A 24,402-nucleotide genomic window follows, 5' to 3' on the forward strand; every position below is an offset into this window, starting at 1 on the left:
AATGCGCGCTGTCTTGGATTTTTTCCATTAATAAGCCATCAAATCTGGTTTTTGAGCTAAGCTTCAGTTGAAATTATAATAAACATTTTTTTTGGCCGGGGAATTAGAACGTTTCGTGGACAAAGTGGAACAGGGACCGATCACTTAGCACATCTTCGATCCACATCCGGAAAACGAAGAGATCCAAATTATAATTCGAGTTGATTAGACCAAGTTCCGTTGGCCATTTCCGGCTTCCGATATACTCACATGAAAATTGTTGACCAAGGTTGTGGTTTTGGGGCTGTCAGAAAGATGATTTATAACACTTCGATTGTCTAAGCTAGTTAATAGCTTTATATTTTCGATGGGCGTTGCTGCGACAAGTTAAAAAACCCGGCTTGTCTACTGGTAATTAAATATATACATACATATTTTCTACACAAGAATGTTGCGTGCTGTTGTGTCTTTTTACCACCGCGCCCAGATGTTAGGCTATATAAACCCTCAAATGCCAGCATAAAGCTAAATGGGCAGGGCCGTTTTATGGAGTGGATTTCGTGAATATATTCACTTTAGGGTGGGTTCATTCAGTTGTCACTCACTCTCTTGTGTGATGTAATCAATCAAATACAGTCTATGATGTAATTAAATACTGTGGATTAGGGGTAATACTATATCTGTTTTTGATAACAAAGGTGTTTACTAAAAATTATATAAGAAATATATTATGAGTAATAAATATATATAAATATATAAAATAATATATATACAAAAATATTTTAAACATATAATAAATGTATTAAAAATATATAAGAAATATTTATAAATAGTCAGAATTCTACTCTTATAAATCTAATTGAATTTCGCATTGCCTGTAGCTTTTATATAGCGTTTGCCTACTATCCCTTCATTAAAATAAAGACGGCACGTAGAAATACTCGAATTAATAGCAGCTACAAAATACACCCAACCACGCGATGAGTCATTTCTCTTTGCTTTTCATTTGGCCCAAAACCAATTTGCTTACCTCATTTCCGTTGCCTGCTTTTCGGCTGTCAGAAAATAACAACCATTTCGGCTTTAATGTTTATGCAAATTTAATTTATTAAATAGAATGTCATTTAAATAATGCGTTTATGGGTGTTTCCTAAAAATAGTCAAACAATATTAAATTAGCTAAATCTAGCTTAGCATAAATAATACATATACACAAAAAAAAAGAGGACAACAATTAAAATAACTACATAAAATATCTAGAATTACAGGATAGTTGAAGCATTTAATCTATGACTCGATTTCTGGATTCCGTCTTGCAATGGATCGTTGAGTTTTTGAGGACGTCATGCGATGAGATTGAGTGGGGAGTTTCGATATTTCGAGGTTAAGAACAATTATTTGCCTCTTCCGCAATAATTGTGTGGACTTTTCAGGAAGAGCACTTTTTGGTTTAATCATTGTCTTAATAACAGACAAACTTGAACCAACAACAGCTTGAAGTTTAAGATATAAACCTTTTATGAAGAGCTTTGAAGAGTTTTTAATGGTGTCATGAAGTGGAAGCAGAAGTGTACAGCTTCTGGTTCAAAAGTAGAATTTTGTAAATATTTTTAAGGGCATTACAAAATGACTTGCGTATTAGGTTTACCAGGATTAAGATAAACTCATAGATAGCTTTGAATTCCCAAGCTTTAGAGTGTTTTTTTTCAATCACATTCTGGCTTTTGTTGAAGAGTTACCATCATCTCAACGAGTTACTCAAGCAATGGCAAACATTTTGTGTTGATTCTCGTCGTTTAAAGCTAACGGAGCCCTGAGCACAAAATCTGGATGTAAATCCCCTCTGGTGGACTGAACTATCCTAACTATCCGCATAGTTGAGTGTGAAGTTGCTGCTGTCGCTTGAGTTTATCTGACTGCTGTTGCTATTGCTGATGTCACTGATGTTGTCACCGATGAAATTGTCACTTGGACTGCTGACATTGCTGGCGGGCAGGGCGACGATGCTCCCTTGAAGGCTGCTCCCAGCCGCCTCGGCATCTCGTGGCCTCTGGGCCTGTCGCTTCACCTTGTACTCGGGATTCGTTAGCCAATCCTCCTTGATGAGATCGGCGCCCTTCTCCGCTATCATTATCACCGGCGCATTGGTGTTGCCGCTGCTAATCGTCGGCATAATGCTGGCATCGATCACCCTCAGCCCGCGGACGCCGTAGACTCTCAAGCGAGGATCCACCACCGCCTCGGCATCCCAGGCGGGTCCCATTTTTGCAGTGCCGCACGGATGATAGATGGTCATCGAAATCGTTCTCAGGTGGCAATCCAAATAGGCGTCGGACAGGAACTTGTGGTGCTTGCAATTCGGCAGCGGTTTCCTCCACAATCGCGAGCCGAATTGCTTGAAGACCTGCGCCTCTGCAACTCGCAACGCTATCTTGGCTCCCTCCACCAGGGTTTTCGCATCCAGCGGATCGTCAAAGTAGTTGGCATTGATGATGGGATAGTGAAAGGGATTCGCCGAGCGCAGCTTCACGGAACCCCTTGAACGCGGTCTCAAAAGCAACGGCATTATCGTCCAACTGTCCTTGTTGGCAATCGGATGATAGACCTCTTGGTACACAGACTCCTTGAGGCCCAAAACCTTCTTCACACGCGCTCCATTATCCGAATTAATCGAAGCCGGTGCCATGTGGAACTGAATGTCCGGCCAGTCGAGACTGCGATTCGAGTAGGGTGTGTGCACAAAGGCCAGTCCCTCCACGCCGCCCAAAGTGGTCATGGGTCCCCGTTCGCGCAGCACATACTGAAAGGTCACGGCCGTCGGGTTAAAGCGATCCTGGACAATGGCCACGGGTTTGTCGACCAAAAAAGTCAATCCACCCATTCCCACATGATCCTGCATATTCTCGCCCACCGGCAGATCCTGTAGCACTCGAATGCCATGCTTTTCGAGATGTTTCCGGGGACCCAAACCCGATAGCATCATCAATTGTGGGGTGTTGATGGCCCCCGCCGAAAGGATCACCTCCCTGCGAGCAGCTATCCTGTAGACTTTGCCATGCTTTACAAACTCCACGGCCTGGGCCCTCATCGTGCCGGGTTCGATGATGATGCGCGTCACATGGGAGTTCATCGAGAGGTGGAAATTCTTGCGAGTTCGTATGGGTCGCAGGAAGGCCTTTGCCGTGGAGCAACGCGATCCGCGTCTTATGGTCCCCTGGGCTATCATGAATCCCGCCTGCTGGGCGCCATTAATGTCACGATTCTCGTAGCCCATCTGAGTGCCCGCCTCCACGAAGGCGGCGACCAGGGGGGAATGCCAGGGGGATTCCTGAACCGTTAGCAGTCCACCACGACCATGATACTTGTTGTTCGCGAGATAGGGATTGCGATTATCCTCGGATTTTTTAAAGTATTTTAAAACATGATCGTAATCCCAGCCCGGGTTGCCCAGCGAGGCCCAGTGATCGTAGTCATTGCGATTTCCCCGCACATACAGCATGTAGTTGAGCACCGAACTGCCGCCGATGACACGACCCCGCGGCCAATTGCAGCGATTATTTTGCATGCCCAGACAGGCCTTCGTCGAGGGCTCTGTCTTGTAGGCCCAGTCCAGTTTGCTCAGCTGCAGATAGGCGGCCAGCGATGGCACATCCGAGATCTCGTTTTCATCGGGACCGGCCTCGATGAGCAGCACTTTCCATTTCCTCACCTCGCTCAGCCGATTGGCCACCACAGCTCCCGCCGATCCGCTGCCCACCACTATGAAATCGTACTCGGGATAGAGATTCAGTTGGTCCAAAGGCCTCGATTCGGGATCCACGGCATCGTAGCGATAGTAGGTGATGGCCGCCAGCATCAGGGGAATCAGCCAGAGGCCCGTGGTCACCACACCGAAGGTGGACTTGATCACAGTGGTTATGAACAGCAGATTGAGCACCATGTTGGTTCGGGGTTCGGGCTTTCTACTTGGGTTCCAGTTTCTAGATTATTAGGTATTACCTCTCGTTTCTTCGGGACTGTATTGTAACACTCTTTCTTCTTCACACTCTCTAAAATCTAGCGTTTCTTTCTTTTGTGCATGGCGGGGCTCTGTTGTCGCCCGATTTTCTTCTAGGGTTTCGGAAAATCCTCCTCCTTTATTTATCCAGATTTATGCCTCTGCTTTTTCACAACTTCACTTTTGATAATCTTCTGGTTCTATTTTATCTGCTTCTTAGGTTCTTCTTGTAGAAAAAATTTTGTTGGTTACTTTGATCCTTGAACTTGAACCCTTTCTATCCTTGTAGGTTGTATTTTGTGTGCTTTTCTGGTGCTCGTCGTTGTGCCAACTGAAATATAAGAAAAGTGTGTTAGAAATGGTCCATATCATCTATATTAATATAATTCCAAATTAAAAAACCGAAAGTAGCCAAGATCAACCAGAACAGCTTGACATAAAAATCTAAAAAAAAGAACATTAATTCGTAAATAATTTCGAAAATAGTTAAGAGCAGGGACCGTTAATAATCATTATTTCAGATTTTTATTTTAAAAGGCCTACTGAGGTTTTTACAAGTTTTAATCAACAATTTAACTGGTTTTTATGCACTTTATAGACATGAAGAAATAACAGTTAATTTGCTTTAAAGATTTGTTGAAATGCATATACTTTGTGGACAAGAGTAAAAAGAACGTTTTTTTTACGTTTAAAAGAAAATATCACAGTAGTCTTTTTAAAATAAAAATCTCAAATAATGATTATTTACGGTCCCTGGTTAAGAGGCATTAAAATTTTTTTTTTTTAGATTGCAAAATCCTAAATCCAACATAATCTAGCCAAAATTGCATATGTCTAACCAACCAAGAAGTGCTATTATCGTTTGCCCAACTTCTTGCATGTTCTGGTTGTTCAAAAAAACCAAAAAAATATTAACAAATTTCCAACTGATTTGCTTAACTGCCTTGTTGAATGCAACAAAGGTTTCAACAGTTGTTTGTATTGCACTAATCTCCCTCCCTCCCCCAAAATCGTTGATATTTCCTGACCAATTTGGGATGTTAACACTGCGACGACCTTGACGCTATTGCGGCCAATAGCGACAAAGGGGGATTGTTAGCGGCTTTTCGTTTTCGGTTTATAATGTAAGCCACGTAAATGCAACCATCTTTCATTTGTTTGTCTTTCAAATTCGTCGGCCGTTTTTTCGGTTGGATTACAACAATACTCGCATACTCGATCCACTGACGTAACTTTTTCGGACCTATCGTATTTTTTTTACTTTTGTATTTTTTTTCGGATTTTTGGGCTATTCGTAATTGGCGTGCTCGATTGGGCAAAGATATACGAAATGGGTTTCGTTTCATTTCGATTGTATTGCGAGCATTTCTTGTATCTCAGCTGAGCTGAGCTGAGTTTTTGGGGTTCAAGCCCAGATCGAGACTCAATAGCTCTCTGGCTATATTTGGCCGAGGGAGCTGTTGACACATGGTATGTTTGGTATCCATAGTTGTTGTTGAGTTGTTATCGAGCGGGTGTTGAAATATCCAACGGCATTTAGCGCCTGTCTATCCAGTTTACAAATACGAGAGGGGTTTCTTTGGGGGTGGCTTTTTTCTGTTTTTTTTTTTTTAGGAGTGGTGGGTGAGAAACTTACAATTTACATGCCCGTTATAATGAGTGTGAGATATACAGGGACAGGCAGACCGATAGACAGGTGAAGGGAAGCCCGGGGGGCTAGAGAAAAAAAAATAAAAGTGACAGGTGGTGGCGAAAGACAGGGAAGTGCCGGCTATTTCATTCGAGTGATTAACGATATACCTTCGTTTTAATAAAACAAATCGATTTGCTTCGCTTTACAGCTTCATTAAGTTGTTCAAGGTACAAATTAGGCTGAATTCGGCCTATAAAAAGCTCTAATTAAAACGAGTTCATAAAATACTAATTAATTAACTTTATTTAAAAAGTGATTTCTTTAATCAAAACAATTTTTTAATTCTTTTCTAATAAGTAATATAAAAAATAGGGACTGTGACTTCCTTTTCAACAAGTTTTCTTAAAATTAAGAACTTGTGACATTTGACATTATTTTTTGTGGCTTGTTAAGTGTGTTTAGAAAATGCTAGTTAACCGCTTTTTATTACCAAAGGTTGTAATTAAATTCGTGGAGCAGTTTTTATCACTTTATGGCTGGTTTTTATGGGTGTGTTCTTTTTTTTTATATGATAAATAACCGAGATTCTGCACTCTCTCTGGTATTTTTCCTCGAAACCCGGCCACTCTGACATAATCAATTTCAATGTCGATTTCTTATCACCTCAATTACCAACCGCAAAAGCCGCTCTTTCGGTGGCCAAGTGAAAGGCCAGTGAAGTGGGACTCAGACTGAGATCGAGACTGGGCCAACCGCAAAAGCAGGTGGCTATCAAAGTGAACCTTTCCTGGCGCAGATACGCAGATACGGATTCGAATTCGGTATCTCTATCTCAGTTTAAATCTACAAAAAGTGGAAGCTGCGGGTCCATTTCTTCGACAGTGTTTTTCAGCTTTTCATAGGGTTTGTTTTGTTTTTTTATCTGTTTTCTGTTTTGTTGTTTGTGATTTGTTTTGTGCGAAAAACCTCCGCGGGGCAGCAGCAGTAACAAAAATTGTTGTAAAAATGTCGAAAAAAAAGTTGCACGAAATTGGGTCAGCAGCGACAGCAAACAAGTTTACTTTGCGGCTCCGGGACCAGGTAAACCTGTTGGCCTGGCCCGGAGTTATCATCCCCCCCAACCACCCCCCATTTCATCCTCCTGCTGCTATTGACATGCGTCATTACTGTACAGAAAAAAAGAGCGTTGTTTTTAGGCCCGAGCCAAAAAATGTACATCAACAGCTGTTTTCAAAATAATAGTAATAAATATTTGCAGATCTTTGGAAAATATTGTAGAAAAATATTACAAAAATTTGCATACAATTGGAAAAACTATACCATTTATGGGGTATTATTGTATGTTTTCAATTTTAAGAAAAACATAACACTTTTTTTTTTATTTTAAATTTGTAAAAGTGTGACTTTTCTTTTTCTCAAATTTCTTTTTAAATATTTAAAATATGTTCTAAATATTCTAAATAACAAAACAAAACAATTTTAGTTATTTAACAATTGAAAATGCTAAAGATTGTTAATAACAAAAATATGAAATACATAAATATATCTTAAATATTTCCAAAATAAAATATTTACTAATATTTTGTACACAGCTGTCTACAGATTGTTGTGAACATAATGGGTTTGATTTGATGTAAGCCAATTAGACTTCCTGTCCAGCTGAAGGCCATGATCACTGATCACTGATCGCTGATCACTTGGCCAGCTTCAAGTTTTTGGCACCCACGCATCCAAGCACTTAATCATGAGATGATTGAGACAATTAAGGTGATTTGCTTGCCGATTTTGTGCGCTAATTTGGTGTAAACAAACGCAGACATCAGTCAGTCACTCAGTAACTCAGTCATTCACTCGGCGAGTCGGTTGTTTGGTTGTTTGGCCACTCGACATCGCTATAAAGTCGTTGGGTTCATGATTACAATGTCACTGGGTGTCATTTGGTGTCAGTCACCTTGGCCAGCAGCAGGTGGCAAAGTCATTTGCCGGCTGGGATTCTTCAAACTTTGGCGAAAGACACGGCATTGTGTCAATGACTTGATTTTGGGCCAACAAAAAAAAAAACAACATCCCCATTCCCGTTTAACTGTATTCAAATGGTGCAATTAATTAATTATAATACTCATGGCTAAGTAAAATGTTTTAATCACCTAGCGGCAAATTTTATTTAGCTGCAACAACACCCAGGGAAATGCTTGCAGCAAACTGCAGATGCACTGGAAGAAATATTATTTGAATTTTTTTATAACAACCTGATTTAAATTTACATGTTCCTATATATTATCTAGGAAATTAAGTAAATACAAACTGAATCTGGATATTTATACGAAGAAAATTATACTAATTAATTTCAGTGTATTTGAATGCGTGCTAAATGTTAATTAAAACTATGCACTGGCGATTAAGCCAAACAAATCGAATAAAATAGGTTTATTTACGACTATTGGTAGATTGCTTTCAAAAAACATTAATTTCTGTTACTATAAAAAGAAAAGTTGAAAATGGTTTTTAACATTTATGTAATGAAAACTAATTTAATAATTAAAAAAGGTTCATTTATTTTGCAAGCTAAAAATAACTTAAATTTGTTGGTAAATAAATGACTATTAAATTATTATTAGCTTGCAGCCTGGCAAAATAATATCCTTTATGCTTTTGCAAATGGCTTCAATGAGTTTTAATGCATGTTTTTAATCAAGTAAGCAGTTGGGATTGAAAAACCTCCTTTTAACTAATGCCCGCTGGCATAAAGCCATTAGTGTTGCTGCTGTTATCGAAGATGTTGCTGCTGTTGCTGCTGTGCATTGTTGTTGCTGCTGCTGCTGTGCGCTGAAGTTATGCGAAATGGGCGTGGCCGGCGTCTCCCTACGCCTCATTTCTTTTTTAATGTAAATGCAAATTTCTTTTATGTCTACACGAGAGCATAATGCTCATAGAGAAACAATTGTTGTTGCTGTTGCAGATGTTGCTGCTGCCAGTTAATGCCGCAAAGACAAATCTTTCTATTGTCTTTGGCGTTGCAAAAAAAAGCAGAAAAAATAGAGAAGAAAATAAAAGAAAAAATAAAGAGTTACAGCAGCAACACAATGACAATCCCCCGAACAACCGTTAGTGTTGCTGCTGTGCCTGCAACATATAGCCTACTTATCAAAGCCCCTCTTTCTTTATTGTTAATGCTCTTTGTAGGTACTTCTTTTTTATTTGTTATCTCGGCTATATTTCATAGTTTTATGTGCTTCTTTTGGTTTGTACATTTTGTGGGTGGATTGTGCAAATGAAGGAAAAAAACTTTGCACTTGAGTGCATTTCATTTTTAATCTTTTTTTTTACATTTTTTTTTTTGTAACCGGCAACAGGTGTTTTTTCGAAATTGTAACCTCTCGATTCACTTCACTTTTCTATGTGGCTTACTTGCAATTCTTAGCCCACGTAGCCTGGCACTTTTGGCACATCGATCACAAAACCGACGCCACGGGATCCTTTGGATGTGTTTTTGAAAAAAAAAGATATATCTTTAGGTATGTTTATTTATATATATATCGAATATTTAAACCGCTGACTGCGTCTGCGCGGCTGCGTTGCACGAAGTCAACTGAACGATCAGCTTGCCGCGAAATTCCGAAAAGCCAGAGACGCGAGTTGCATATTATTGGCACATCGAACACGTTGGCTGGCCAACAAGTTCGAAGCTTTGATAACGGTACGAATGAAGACGAAGATGCGATGCGGTCATTAAGCCAACAAAGGCAGAAGGTCAAATCGCATAGAGAAAGAGGAAGAGAAGTGGGGGCTGGTAATTGGGTCTAAATGATCCAAAAAATGGGTTAACCATTTTTGAGGTTTGATTTGAAAGAAATAACCGAGGTATTACAGAAAAAATCTTTTAAAAAAATATAGTTTGATACTAATGAATTTAAGATTATTTTTATTACTTTTAAAATAAAATAGTAAAGCAATTTTAAAATTTTTTGAAATTAACTTCCCCAATATAAAAACTTTTATAATCTAAAAATCGAAATCACCAAAAATTTTATTTTAAAAATAAATAAATATTAATTAATTAAATAAAAATATTAAATAATATAATTATTAAAATATTTGTCCTAAAACTTTTAGCATAATGGATTTCCATTGTATACTAAAACAGTACAAATGATCCAAGAAAATGTGATTAAAGACTTCCGCTCATTATGAAGGAATCCTAAATTCCTTGGAAGATCTTGCAAAGCTGGAAGTTCTCTCCACCTAAGTAACCGCATTCCTCGAATGCCAAACTCGGCAGAAAAGTGCCAAGCCAAAGACGAAAAATGGTCAAATGAAGTTATTAACCCATAAACATGGCTGAGAAAAATCTGTGTGTTTGTTTTTTTCTTCTGTCTGTCTGTTTTTTTTTAGTTTTTGCTTCGCCCGCGAGAAATCTCTTTGGCAATTGGCTGGCACAACCTGGCTGGCTGTGTTTTGTCAACGGGTATAATTTATGTAATCATGAGCCAAAAAAGCTAAGAAAAAAACAAAAACAGCACAGCTACGGTAAAGAGCAACAACATGATTTAGGTAAGCTGTTGAAATATTTCACTGCTGTCTCTTTCCCATTTCGCTTCGTTTCTCGACTCGCCGTTTTTGTGTGTTGGGTGTTAAAGTGCAATTAGTGCTCAGGGAAGAGGGATCTACATATTATATATAAAGAGGGGCCTTGGGCCAGGAGGTGGAGCCATTGAGAGATAAGCTTGCCGAAAAGGGAATGTGGCGATTTTAAGTAACAACGCCCTCAAAAAAATGCAACTCATAGAAAAGAAAGGTTACATTTTGCAGTCCAACTTGCGAATGCTCTTGAAAAGTTAATTAATTTAAGGAACATTTAGTTTATATCTATAAAAATGTCAAAGAACATTAATTTTTTTTATTATTATAAGTAATATTTTTTTTTATAAATTGACATCTTGAAGAAAAAATCCAAAAATAATATTATTTCATTCGTACATTTGTTTAAAAATATAAATATTTTAATATTTTTTAGCTTGCTTATATTTGGAATTTTTTATTCTGATCTTAAGAGAGTCAAATATTTTAGCTTTAATTGATGTTATTATAGATGGAACAGGGAATCTTAAAAGGGTTTTCAAATCTTATAAACCAATTTCCCGCTTTTTTTAATTTCTTATAATTTTAATGCACTATTTTTATTGTATAGTGATCAAATAAAACCCATACCCTTATCAAGGGTATCGAAACTTTCGCCCAGCTTAAAAACTCCTTAAAGTCAATTTGATCTGTTTTTGTATTTTTTATTCGGATCCGAAGAGGGGGTGTGCAGCTTAAGTGCAACATCTGGCGAAAGGTAGGCTCCCTGCCAAATGGGAGCTCGAATTAAAAGGGCAACAAGTGGCTTTAACTCGGGATTAAAGCTCGTTAGCTGGCTGCGCGGATATTGTGTGGCTTTGATTTGGATTTTGATTGCCTACGTGAGGCGCGGCACCTAACACCTTGCTTGCCCCATCTATGACATAAGCCCGCCGCCCGTCTGATATTTTTTTGACAATGCTCCTCCATACTCCCTCCCCCTTCTTCAGCCTCCCCTCCCTTTTTTCTTCTTCTCTTTCCAGTTTGCAATTGAAATTATATGCCTTGAACGATTTCGGGTTCGGATCGGTACGGTTTTTTCGGTTTGGTTTGCTTTTTGGTCTTGGTTTTGGTTTGGCTTCGTTGCAATTGCAACTTGGACGGCCGACTGAGGCACGGCATAATTGACCGAAATTAAACAGAGATTATTCAATCCCTCCTGCAGCTCCCCAAGCCTCTTCCCGCTGAAAAAAATAAGCTAAAATAAAAATCCCAACCAGTCTTGGATTCGTTTTCTTCTCTCGTTTTCTTGTGCGATTTGTCGCGTGTGTTCGACATCACGTATCTCTGTTTGAACTATGGAGCTAAAGAGGATGACGATTACGACGATGTGGGAGAAGAGATAATACAGACCAAGATGTTGGTGGTGAAAAGGGGGAGAAAAGGTATTCAAGCGAATGCAAATTCCTCCTGATATGTATTATGATTAATTTCGATTCAATGCATACACGCACTGATGAGATACACGGAATGATTACCAATGAGTGGTAAACAAATGATTCACTTTATTTGATTTTTTTTTATAAGGGGTTACATCAATATTTTCTTTTAGCGAAAAAATCGGTTTGGTTTTTTTTTTTTTTTAGAAATTCGGGATTTTGGTTTTTGACAAAAATATACATATTTTCTGTTTGTTTTTTTGCTGTAACTTGGCCAAAAATGGTCTTACATGAAAATACATACTGTTTTGAACAGATAACAAAATAATAAATAAATCCATGACCCTTTCCGGGTGATCTTAAAAAAAATGAAATTTGGTCAAGTTTTCAATTTTTTTTAAAGGGTTTTGCGAAAAATGGCCAAAAAATAAAATGTCCAGGTTTAAATGCCAATCGATTGCAAATTAAATAACGAGTTCAGAAAGGTATGACAATCCATATTTGGATCAATATTTCCATTGTTATGGTAAAGAATCGAATTATTTTTTTGTGAAAACTTGGTATCTGAGTTTTTGGTAAAAATTTGAATTTTTTATGTTTATTTTTTTTGCTGTATCTTGGCCATAACTTGGTGATAGTCCATATCACCTTTCGTATATCCACGCATGATTTATACACAAACGCTTTTTTCCATCCATCTTAAATCCCCGCCCCCACATTATGTGCATTTCCTATCTTACCTCATCTGCCGGCTCATTTTCAAGGGGTCTCATCGAATCATCGATCGAACTCTCGGCGGTTTAATGACCCAATTTCTGCCTGACCGACGCATCGTTTCACTGACCACAGACACAGATATTCAGATATATTCACTCCACGTCCCCGCGATCTTTGTTGCCGTGTCCCCCATAAATGAATTTTATAGTGTGTCATCATCCCGCTACCCCTCCAAAACTTTGGCATAACACTTTCCATTCGTATGCGGTCGCTATGACTTGTCGTTTCGTTAAAATCAAATCAAATATTTGCCCGAGCTTTGTTTGCATTTATTTATTAGTTATTTCCCACTGTCTGCTGAATACTATTTATTGTATACCGTATAGCAGACCCCCTAAAAGGGCCTTATATAAGAAGTCTGGGCATCGCCTTGGGTGGTTTATAGACTCCTCCGTTTCATTGCCGTTTGTTGGTCTTTGGTATTATTACTATTATTTTTGCAATATTATCAGGGCTTCTCTGGAAGTAGCATGCGAAATTCGCAATTGTCCGGCTTTTCGCTGGCAGCCGATAATTGTCGACAGGCCATTGCCCAAACTTTCAACTGGCACCTACGAAATAAAACGTGCCGAATGCTCTGTGTGCTGTGTGGTCAACACAAATTCAGGTAACCTTGGCACACTTGAACGCTCGAAAGCGAAACTGTATTTTTTTTTTGATCGCAACACGGAAGCCCGACTATCAAGCCACGCCCACGGCCCGAAAAAAAAAAACTAAAAAAAAGGAGGACGGGGGAAATACGGAAACCATCAGCATATCATAAATGCAGAGTTTATACTTTTCAAGGGGCTTTCGCGGAGGGGAATTTTTGATTATACTGGCAATTTTTGACATTTGGCTTTAGGAAGGCGGAAGAGTGGGCAGCCTAGAAAGCTGGCCAAAAGGGGCGGACTTCAAAAAACGCCCAGCACTTAAGGCAAATCGAAAAATTAAATTGAAATTATGAATTTCGTGACTTCACTTCCTCTGGGGTTCACGTCTAAGCTAACTCTTGTTAGTGGTTTGTGTATATGCTAAGTTTACTTGAAACCAGGGACCGTAAATAATCATTATTTACGATTTTTATTTTAAAAAGACTACTGTGATATTTTGTTTTAAACGTCAAAAATAACGTTCTTTTTACTCTTGTCCACAAAGTATATGCATTTCAACAAATCTGGAAAGCAAATTAACTGTTATTTGTTCATGTCTATAAAGTGCATAAAAATCAGTTAAATTGTTGATTAAAATATGTAAAAACCTCAGTAGGCCTTTTAAAATAAAAATCTCAAATAATGATTATTTACGGTCCCTGCTTGAAACAACCAACAAATGAATTTGTTTTTTCATTATAACTATTTTTATCAGCTTTTTATAGATAGTTTTATTTTTAAAAGGTTTCTGGTGTATTTCACTTTGTTTATTTGTTGTTCTTTATTTTAATATCTCTTCAGTAGTTAAAAAATTATTGCATACCCAAAAAGAGCGAAATTAAGACCAATTGTCATGTAATATTACATGTAAATTAGAGAATCCTTGGTTAAAAATGGTTTCCCATGTAGATAAAATGTATTTGACATTAAAAATCAAGTAGCCGACATGTAAACCAAAATAAATATTTAAAAAAATCCTTTAAGAAGTCCCCATATTTATATTAAGTAGCCGACATGTACAACAAAATAAAACACCTTGAAAACTGTTTCATAAATACATAAATATTTAATAAAATGCTTGATAAGATAAAAAAAAAAAAAGTAATGGTATGTGGGAATTCGTATACTTAACTTAACCGAATAACTAAGCATAAATTTAGCGGCGAACGAAACGAGGAAGTTGATAAAACAAAAAAGCACATAGCGATACAATTACATCAGTTAATCCACATTTGACTAGTTGAAAACATAAATTAGCGATAGACAATCTAAGAACTACGATGAAGTGTTCGCCCTGCGGGCGCCCCAATCCTCTTTGATCAGATCGGAGGCCTTTTCGCCGATGGCGATGACCGGGGCATTAGGATTCCCGTTGACAATCGTTGGCATAATGCTGGCATCCACCACCCGAACGCCGGACACCCCGTAGACCCTCAGTCTCGGGTCCACGACGGCCGTGACATCCCAGCTGGGACCCATGCGACATGTGCCGGCGGGATGGTAGATCGTGAAGGTGAACTCCTTGATGCAGCAGGCCCAGTACTCATTCGACTGAAAGGGCAAATGCCGGCAGCCCGGCAGCGGAATGTTGTGCAGCCGCGAGCCAAATCGCTGGAAGGCCTGGGTATTCGAGACATTGATGGCCAACTTGATGCCCTCGACCAGCACATCGATGTCCTCCTGGTGGGCAAAGTAGTTCGGTATGATCTTGGGCTGCTGCTGTGGGTTCCTCGAGTTGAGGCGCACCCAGCCGGTGCTCTTGGGTCGCAGCAGCAGGGGCAATATCGACCAGGTTTCACTGTGCTGCAGTGGTTTATAAACCGTATTGTAAAAGCCATCCCGCAGATTCAGTATCTTTCTTATCTGCTCGCCGCCATCCGAGTTAATCGAACTGGGGCAGAAATGAAACTGCACATCCGGCCAGTCCACCGAGGGATCCTGGTACTTGGTGTTCAGAAACGCCACGCCCTCCACACCCGAAAAGGTCATGGGACCGCGTTCCCTGAGTATGTACTCCATGGAAACGGGGATGGTTTGGAAGCGATTTCGGGTCACGGTCAGCGGGGCATCGACCACAAAGGTGAGGCCACCCAGACCCACGTGATCCTGCATGTTATTGCCTACGGGCAAATCGGATATAACCGGTATGTTGTGCTCCTGCAGATGTTCCGACGGTCCAATGCCCGAAAGCATTAATAGCTTGGGTGTATTCAGGGCCCCGGCACTTGCGATCACCTCGCGACGCACGAAAACCAAGTTCTTGCGGCCTCCCCGCATATACTCCACTCCGATGGCCCGCTTCTCCTTGTCGAACAGGATCCTGGTGGCCTCTGCATGCAGCAGGACATCGAAATTCTGACGCTGTCGCACCGGGCGGATAAAGGCCTTGCCCGTGGAGCAACGGGCACCCCTGCGAATCGTACTCTGCGTCAGCATAAAGCCCGTCTGCTGGGCCCCATTTATGTCCCGATTCTCGTAGCCCATCTCCATGCCCGCCTGCAGGAAGGCTATCGAGAGGGGCGTTCGCCAGGGAGCCTCCTGGACGGTCAGATAGCCGCCCGTCTCGTGGTACGGCGTCTTGGCCAGGTAGGGATTGCGAACGTCCTCCGACTTGAGGAAGTACTTGAGCATGCTGTCGTAATCCCAGCCGGGATTACCCAGCGAGGCCCAGTGGTTGTAGTCGTTCTTCGAGCCACGAACATAGACCATTGCATTCAAGACGGAGCTGCCGCCGAGGACTTTACCCCGCGGCCAAAAGCACCGGTCGCCCTTCATCGCCTGGCAGTATTGGCGCGTGGACGAGGGCGTCGTCTGGTACTTCCAGTCCAGCTCCGTCAGCTGCAGATATCCCGCCAGGGCGGGCACGTCCGAGATCTCCGTCTCATCGCCGCCCGCCTCCAGGAGCAGCACCGTCCAGTTGCGCACCTCACTCAGGCGATTGGCCACCACAGCGCCCGCGGATCCGCCGCCAATCACCACGAAATCATACTGACGACGTATCTGAAAAATGAAGATATGAAAAAGAATATTTAGTATAAGCAGTGATAACTTAAAAACTAATTTGAATTTATATTAAATTTTTTTTACGTTACATAAATTATATATTATTAGATTCTTTGAATAGTTAGGAATAGGTTTTGAATTTTAAATGATGAGTTAGAGTTACCTTAGTATAATGATAATGATATACTAAAAACGAATATGATACATTTTAAATGATTAACGGGGTATGTGAGCTACTGAAATGAATAATTATGATAATATGGACGTTAGGTTGAAGTAACATGCCATCAAAGTAATGATTGTGATCGATATAATAAATTTACACATTTTCAGAGTAGTCAGAGATGAAATTTATGATTTATATGAATTAGAGCTTGAAAAATATCGATATTTTTGATATTATCACAATATTGCGTAGATTATATCGAGGTTATCAAGGAAAAATAAATTAAATCTAAATACATTATTTTAATAATGTTTATAAAAAAAGAAGTCAGAAAAATATGGATATTTCCGATAAACTTTGACATATATCGATAATCTCGATATTTTTCAAGTTCTAGAATTATTCTAATAGGTTTTAGTTACTAATTTCGACTTGAACTTACGACGGTTGGCTCCTGGACCTTGTTCTCGGGATCGACGCTTTGATAGCGATAGAAATTCATGCCGATCGCCAGCAGCGGGATCATGCCAAGCAAAGACGTCATTGTGCCAAACGCCATGTTTCAGTAATTGTCAAATCCACGGATCCTCCTGACTGTTTCGATTGCCCGTAGTTCCAGTTGCTCCTCCTGCTGATCCTGCTGATCCTGCTCCGCTTGACCTTTTTCCCGGTCCGTAACAATGGGCCGGAGCACTCGATGACAAGGCAGCCGAAGAGGAAGCGGTGTTGGTATTGGAACTACAATTCCCCGACAAACTCGACTCGCCGCTGGCCAAGATCTTGGGTGTATAGTTGCGAATGCCGCCGGGACGAGCGGATTTGAAGTGCGCCCTGGCCCGCTCGTCCTCCTCCAAGATATCCAGATAGGACTTGATGTACAGGTGGTGGCTCAGGTAGTGCTTCTGCTTGTCCAGCGACCGATTCGACTTGCTGGAGACCAGGGAGCTGGGGCAGCCTCGGCTGGAGCTGCTGCTGCTCCGACTGCTGCTGGCACTGCTGCTGACCACCGATATCGAGGATATGGAGCTGCAGTGGCACGACGAGTTGTATATCCCGCTGTCCGAGCTCTGCGAGCTGCTCCTCTGCAGATTTAGCTTGGCGTAATGGGAATCGGTGTCCGATTGACTCACTGCTATTTTGCTCCTCTCGTAGGTTTGCTTGCTCAAATTGTACTTGTGACGCAATCGGTAGTTCTGGTTGTTGCTATTATTATTATTGTTATTTATATTATTATTTTTGGGGCTGCTGTAGTCGTTGGTGGTGGTGGAGGAGCTGCTGGTGGTGGACAGGTGACTGGTGGGCGTGTAGATCGGCTGATTGGTGTTGCTAATGCCGCTGAAGCTCTTTCGCTGCGGCTGCCTGAGTTTGTGGTGGGGGGGTTGTTGTTGTTGTTGGTGCTGCTGGTGTTGTTGGTGTGGCTGATTTTGCTGCTGCGATATCTCTTGGCCCATATTTTGACAGAAATATGAACAGAACTGCAAGGGAAAAGAATATTAAATAAATATTTTTAAAATAAGTTACAAGTATTACAAATATTAAATAAATAAAATAGATAGCTCAAAATATCAAGATTAGATTTTAATTTTATTATTATTTTATATATTATTTAATTGTATCATTTTATTATTTGCTTTTATTTTATTATTCGTTTTAAATATTATAATATGCATTCTGAATTCTCATTAGCAACGTATCAAATAACGTCGATCGATTGTAATTCAAACGACCACATTTACGACATTTATACTCATTATTATTTCGGTTTAGTCCGCAACATCCCAATTTTCCCAGCCTAATCCGCAATGGAGCAACCAGCTCTCGACCATTTCGAGATAACGACAATCGACAATCGAAGCGTGGGAGCGGCGCTATCATTTCATCCATTTATGGATGATGGGTAACTGATGAGCATTGTAGTGGCTTTTTTTGGTTTCTTGTTAACATGTTTGCCATTGTTGCATGACTTGGCAAACAAAAAACGTAAAAAAACTGGCTCGAAAATCAGCAACATGCAAGCATTATTGTCTAGCGGAAGCCGCTATATAGATATATATATCCAAAAGCCTCCAGTTTGGCAATCGTTGGCCAACAGATGGCGCTGTCACACGCGCAGCCAAACAAAAGACTTAGGCAACGAACTTGTTTACACTTTTCGCAAGCAACGAAAAACTACGAAAATAAAACGTTATCAAATCGCATAGAAATTGAATTTGTAAAAAAAAAAGTATAAATATTCAAATGATGTCAGCCGAAAACGAATCTCATTAGCTAGCCATTTCTTTCGGTTTTCTTATTTATATGTATATATTGCTTTTTGTCTTTTCACGGCTGTATATTTTCTTTCCCTCGCTGGCTAGTTTTTCAAGTTCAATGCCGTTTGGCAGGCGGAAAAAGCAATGGCAAAAATAAAATAAAATACAAGAAAAAATCCTCAACTCTTGTCTTGTCTCTCGAGAGTCTCGAATGTCTCAATGTCTTGGCTTGTAAAATGCAATTTCGTTATTTTGTTTGTCCATCGGCGGCATCGGGGTTTAATTGCCGTCCAGCTCCTGTTGTTGTTGTTTTTCTGTGGTTTTTCCAGTTTCCATTTTCCCCCCGCGCTCTCGATTTAAAGCGATCGCAGCAGTGAAAGCCAAGCAAGCGACATCGAGCTTCCTACATACGGTACTCGTATTTCATGTAATCCCAATTGTATGTAATATTTATTTTATTTTTCCCTTCTTATTTTTGGATTTTTTCGTATTTTTTCGGGGGTACCTCTGTCACAACACTCGAAAGAAAGAAAAGTAACTGGAACTGCTCTCGATTAATTAACCACACCGAAACCGAAAATAGTTGTCTATTTTTAGCCGCTCAAAATGCTGTTAACTAAATTGAGATAGTGTATATATAACTATTTTTCGCCTGGCAATTTCGCTTCAGCGATTTGAACGGCTCGACGGTTGCCATGTAACTAAAAGCAGAAAAAAAGAAGAAAAATACAAAAAACAAACATCATCAGCTAGCTGCAGAAATTAAGTCCGAGATCTGAAATCCGAAAAATTCATTCACTCAAATCCCCGTTAAAGGCAGACGCAACACTGGCCGCTAATTTATGCAACGCCCTTGGGCGGAGTGACAAAGAAAAACCCTCCGAGATATTTTTTATATTTTTCCCTTCTTCACTTCTTGACGCAATACTGGGCCAGGTTTTCTCGGGCATTTTTACATCACATTGATGTCGATTCATCCATCTATTTCGTTGGTTCAGCAGCCGTCGTCATTATGCAATTCACACATTGTTAGCAACTGCCTGTAGTTTCTGGTTCAGTTTTTATTTGTATCTGTATTTTTTTATTGTTTTCTTGTTGAGCCTCAACTGCCTGCCAATTATGATTTGACAGCTTTTAATTATGGACAGACTTTATGCCCCATAATTGATGACATTTTCACGGATTTCTGTTGGCTCGTTTGTTTCTTATTTTTTTTATTTTTTCCGCCCTTTGTGGGTCGCATCGCACATAAATCCAGTCCGAAAGTGGTAAGTAATTTCAGCTACTTTACCTCAGCTGAACGCTTTCTCGACAATCGGCTGAGTCATGGTACCGTGACACATTAAAGAAGCTCAACTTGGCTAACAAAAAAATAACACACACACAAGAAATGTAATAAAACAGAAAACTTGGCGCATTTCCTTACTACGTGCGCTGCAGTTGCCAGGTGACAACTGAAAACTAAGTAATTACCACATTTACCTCTTTGAAATCTATGATTTATTGGGGCCCTAAAACATTTAAGGTGTATTTAATGACCATTTGGAAACGGGATTAATTTTGGAATTACTCACATATCATATTAGAGATTAATTGCCTAAATATTAATTAGCTTATTTATTTCAGAAGAATTTTTTCAAATATTTTCTCAAATTTATTTTAAGTGTGTTTTCGTTTTTTTCCTATATTGTTAATTTTTTTTAAATTACTTAAAACATGATTTATTTGACCTACAATTATATATTATATATATATTTTTAAATTTTATATTGCGTATAATTGTAACTAAAATACTTGAAATAATACTAAAAATTAAATTGAAGTTTTAAGTGCAAAATAAACATAAACTTTTAGTTTTAAGAGTTATTTCCTTAAACTATGGCTTCTAAAGAGTAGGTACTATTCATTCGATCAATATAGGATAAAAACTAGAAATACCATAAATTTCAGCTGGCTCATCAATAAGTTGTATTCCTATTCCTTACCTAGGGTATTCCCCGTTCGCTGCGACTGCCCCACTTCCCTAACCAAATATGGTTATAACGCTAGATAGCAGCACTTTCTTGCTGGCCTGCTTGGGACTTTTAATTGCCCGACTCGTATGCATATGCAGTGCCAGTGGCGATACACGCGCTCCATGATTGCCTCTTTATGGCCGCGACGTGCACAAATTGATAATAATTCGCACAGAGGTGTGAGGCGGTGGATCGCTGGACTGCTGGATCGGTGGAGTAATGCCACCGAATCGGCGGTAGAAAGTGTGAATAGACCACAAGCAAATAAACAAACTAAGCCGCAAGGCGTGGTTGGTAGGAGGCGGCGGAGGCTTACATAAGAATATCTGCCCCACAGTATTCGCCTCCTTTACTTTAAATATATATTATATATTTTTTTGCGGCCCCTTTTTCCCCCTCGCTCAAGGGTCAGAAATCGGAGTTGTTACATAAAATAAAAGTGAAAATAATCGCGCAGTTGTGGTACCCAAGTATGGATGTCGAGTTGTATGAATGCAAATAGGTGTTAATGTACGAGTTAATGGTTATTTGTGGGTTTATTATACAGTCTTTATACAGGTTGTAAAATTTGATCTCTTATTTGGTATTTATTATGAAGTATGGCGAACTACAAAATATGAAAACGAAGGTATATTTAAGATTTTAGTTCATAATGTAAATGTTAATGCCTAACTAACAGAAAAATGGTAATTAAAATATTTTAACTAATGGGAAAGTAAGTTCTTTTAAAAAGAAAACCAATCTTAAATTAGAGATCTTAAATTAGAGATAATTTCTTAAATCTTTAAATATTTTTAAAAATATTCTTTGATGTTATTTATGCCATACAAACTTTAGAAACATGAAATTCCCCTGGATATTTTATTTATTTGCACTTGACTTTAGTACACTTGCCTCCGGTTTTTTTGTTGTTATTTTTAGTGGCCGCTGCTCTGGTTCCAGTAGCTGCTGTTTTCCAGTTGTTGTTGCTGATTATTTAGTTTTTATTATTATTTTTTTTTGTTGTTTTGTGGTGTGGCGGCTTCAAACTGAACGCGACTGCCTGCCACTTTCCTTTGTCTCACTCACGATTACCATGACTGCTGTTGCCGTCTTTCATCTTTCAAAAGCGGCAACAAAAAAATGCAAAAAAAAAAACGAACAAAAAAAAATATAAGGGACAAAGTACTATTGATTGCACTGCAATTTCTTCGAGTGATATTTGTTCACGGCGTTTTCGTTTCACTCCCGATTTCTCGAATATATATTTATATATATTTCACTTGTATTTCGCCGCTCACTGCGAAACGCACGCCACGAGCTCGTCTTGTTCAATGAGCAATTCGCCTTTTGGTTTTGCTTTTGGCCACATTGGACGAAGATGTTGAAGAAGCAGCTTTTCGGACGGCCTTCAAAAGCTTTTCCCTCACAGCGCAACAATGATAACAACAAAGTCCGTGGAGTCCAAATCGAAGCACAAACAAAAGTCCGAGCTTCGAGCCCCCAGAGAGAGTGAACAAAAAGAGGGAGAAATATCCGTAAAGCTGGCTTAAAAAATGTTTACACCGTAAAAAAATAGAGCATATATTGAATGCCTTAATAATGGTATATTATCACCAGTGGCGGATCTAGGATTTTTTTCTTGGGGGTGATATCAGAACAATTTTTTTGTTGCCTACTTTTCGAATCCAAAATTTCTTTAATTTTTTACCAGAGTGGGGGTGATCTATCATCCATATCACTTTAAATTTAACATGAGAAAAACACATGCAACATTTGGCTTTTTTTTATAACTTTGGAATTTTAAAACTAATTAGCACATTTTTTTACAGTGTCTGACCATGAGACGACTGCACTTTCGATTTCGTTTCCATTTCTTGGGGCTTCGGCTGTCTTCGGGTCTTGTCACTGAGCTACGTGCTCCATTCAACGTTTGTTACCACGGCGCCAATGCAAAAGCTTCTCGGGATTTCGTAGAAAAGGACGGAAAGACCGAAGAGAAAGAGAGAGCGCGACATTGGGGGAGAAAGAGAAGTACTGCAGCAGCAGGTTTGGAGGCTTTCTTTGGCTGAGCCAAAACTGCTCGCAGCGATCATCGCCAGCGATTTACAAGTCTGGCAATCGACTTACCGTTTTATTATGCATGATTCCCAATCCAAAAGTTGAGCGTTTAACTGGGGGGCCAATAGCAACAAGGCCATAAAGATCGACTTTGCGATGGAGATTTCCGGTTTGTTTACTCGCACTCCATTCCATTTGGCAATCGATGCAATCGAAGGGTAAAAGTGCTCGATACCGAAATCAATAAGAGTACTTGTGGCCGGGGGAACATATCAAAGTATTGTGATACTGTCAACAATTTAAGGCGGTCACAAGTAGTCACAATGCTTTCGGTTTTGTAAATCATGATTTTTGATAGTTTTTTTTTCTTTTTTTCAAGCATAAAAAATGTCTTTAAAAACGGTAAATTTTGATTTCTTATTTTAGAAAATCTTAGTTTATTTTATTAATTATTATATGAATTATTTTTGTAATGGGATTATTAAAAAAAATATTGAGGCACTGAAGCATTTTTTCTTTCGTTCCCTAAAACCCTTAATAAATTATAATTTAATTTACTAACCACCTTGCAATTTATTTTCGTTGTCTCCCGTTGACAACCCCGCGAAGCCACCGGAAAAACCACAACCTACTCGAAATAAATCCATTCACATTCGCTCCATTCATTAGGCGAGTCAAAGAGTTGAACAACTCTGTGAACCCTGCGATCTCTGTGGGCGCTATCATCAGATATCAGGTGCAATTGCCCCCCATTGAACTCTGCGTATGCAAAAAGACAGGGACGGAGATGAAAATAAATGTATGCAAGGGGGGGAGGGGAGGGCACTGCTTGTGGTTCCGCTGTGATCGCAAATATATTTCAGCATGTTGTGGGCTTCCGACAACCAGGCCAAATGTTAAGCCAAAAAGCCGACTTTGAGCTTGACATTGCACTGGAAAAAATATATACAATTGTGAAAATTTAAATATAATTAATAAGTCTTTTTAAATACCAGGCAATTAATTTGGGAATTCTTTAAAATTTGTATTTGAATGTAATTTATAAATAAGGAATTTTTCAAGGTCATAAAAATATATATTTATTAATAAATGCTATAATTTATAAACATTAAGCTAAACATTAAGCTAACCAAAACCTTAAAAGAAAATTTACACCTGTTTCTCCCAGTGCCCTGTTTGGGTGGGGGCAAAAGTGGAGAGGTTTGAAATGGAGCAGCTGATGGGGAAGGGGATCTGCGGGGGCTGAGAAGCTCCCCGGTCGCGGGCAACTTTCATTTTCGTTCAGATGACTGCAAAATTTTGGACGGTCATTGCTTCGCAGCATAAATATTTATGCGTTGCACTTGAGAGCGCTGGAATTGGAATTGGGATTGGGATTGGAATCGGCCTCAAAGCTGGGCGCCTCCACCCCACGCTGCACATGGAGATGGAATCTGGCCAGGTGGGCATGTGGCTCAGATTTATGGCCGTCTTCCGCGACCCAAGTGCGAAAAAGTGGTTAAAAATGGGGGAATATCTGCGGCAATTAGCCAAGCACACACAAGACCGCCTTGATTTGTGTTGTGCATTTTGTTAACAAATTATTGGTGCCGGCCGAAAATGCATTATTCAATTGGGAATTATTTATTATCCCTCTACGCACCGTTAACTGCTGCCTTTAATGTTCGTACTTAATTGCAATTATCATCGGCTGTGGCCGAAATGGCAAATGAAATTGTAAAATTGCAATTATTTGCAATGCCGAAGGGAGATTATCGGATTATGGCATTGGCATCAGGCATTAACGCACCTAACCGCATCGAATTACTTAGATCCGCTGGAATATATGATATCCGATGTGCGAAATGAGGAACTGCACTGGTAACGCAGTTGCATAACATTTCCTTGCACATTTTTGAGGACTGACATATTG

The 24,402-nt window shown here is 39.6% G+C and overlaps 3 protein-coding genes across 6 annotated transcripts in view; 1 reads left to right on the plus strand and 2 right to left on the minus strand.

Annotated features, from left to right (window-relative positions):
• The window catches only part of Flo2 (flotillin-2), a 101,626-nt gene that overhangs the window by 24,048 nt on the left and 53,176 nt on the right, over positions 1-24,402 (plus strand). The gene's annotated exons all lie outside the window — the stretch shown is intronic.
• LOC108070104 (glucose dehydrogenase [FAD, quinone]) lies at positions 1,516-9,190 on the minus strand. Its single transcript, XM_017160434.3, has 2 exons — positions 9,018-9,190; positions 1,516-4,307 (listed from the first exon to the last, which is right to left on the minus strand). The coding sequence occupies exon 2, from the start codon at positions 3,917-3,919 to the stop codon at positions 1,841-1,843; it is 2,079 nt and encodes a 692-aa protein (XP_017015923.2). The 5' UTR covers positions 3,920-4,307; positions 9,018-9,190; the 3' UTR covers positions 1,516-1,840.
• LOC108070118 (glucose dehydrogenase [FAD, quinone]-like) lies at positions 14,057-19,251 on the minus strand. Its single transcript, XM_070219161.1, has 4 exons — positions 18,941-19,251; positions 16,766-17,658; positions 16,626-16,662; positions 14,057-16,014 (listed from the first exon to the last, which is right to left on the minus strand). Exons 2-4 carry the CDS (start codon positions 17,632-17,634, stop codon positions 14,290-14,292), a joined length of 2,631 nt encoding a protein of 876 aa, XP_070075262.1. The 5' UTR covers positions 17,635-17,658; positions 18,941-19,251; the 3' UTR covers positions 14,057-14,289.

Source organism: Drosophila takahashii, chromosome X, assembly GCF_030179915.1.
Source record: "Drosophila takahashii strain IR98-3 E-12201 chromosome X, DtakHiC1v2, whole genome shotgun sequence".
Classification (NCBI taxonomy): domain Eukaryota; kingdom Metazoa; phylum Arthropoda; class Insecta; order Diptera; family Drosophilidae; genus Drosophila; species Drosophila takahashii.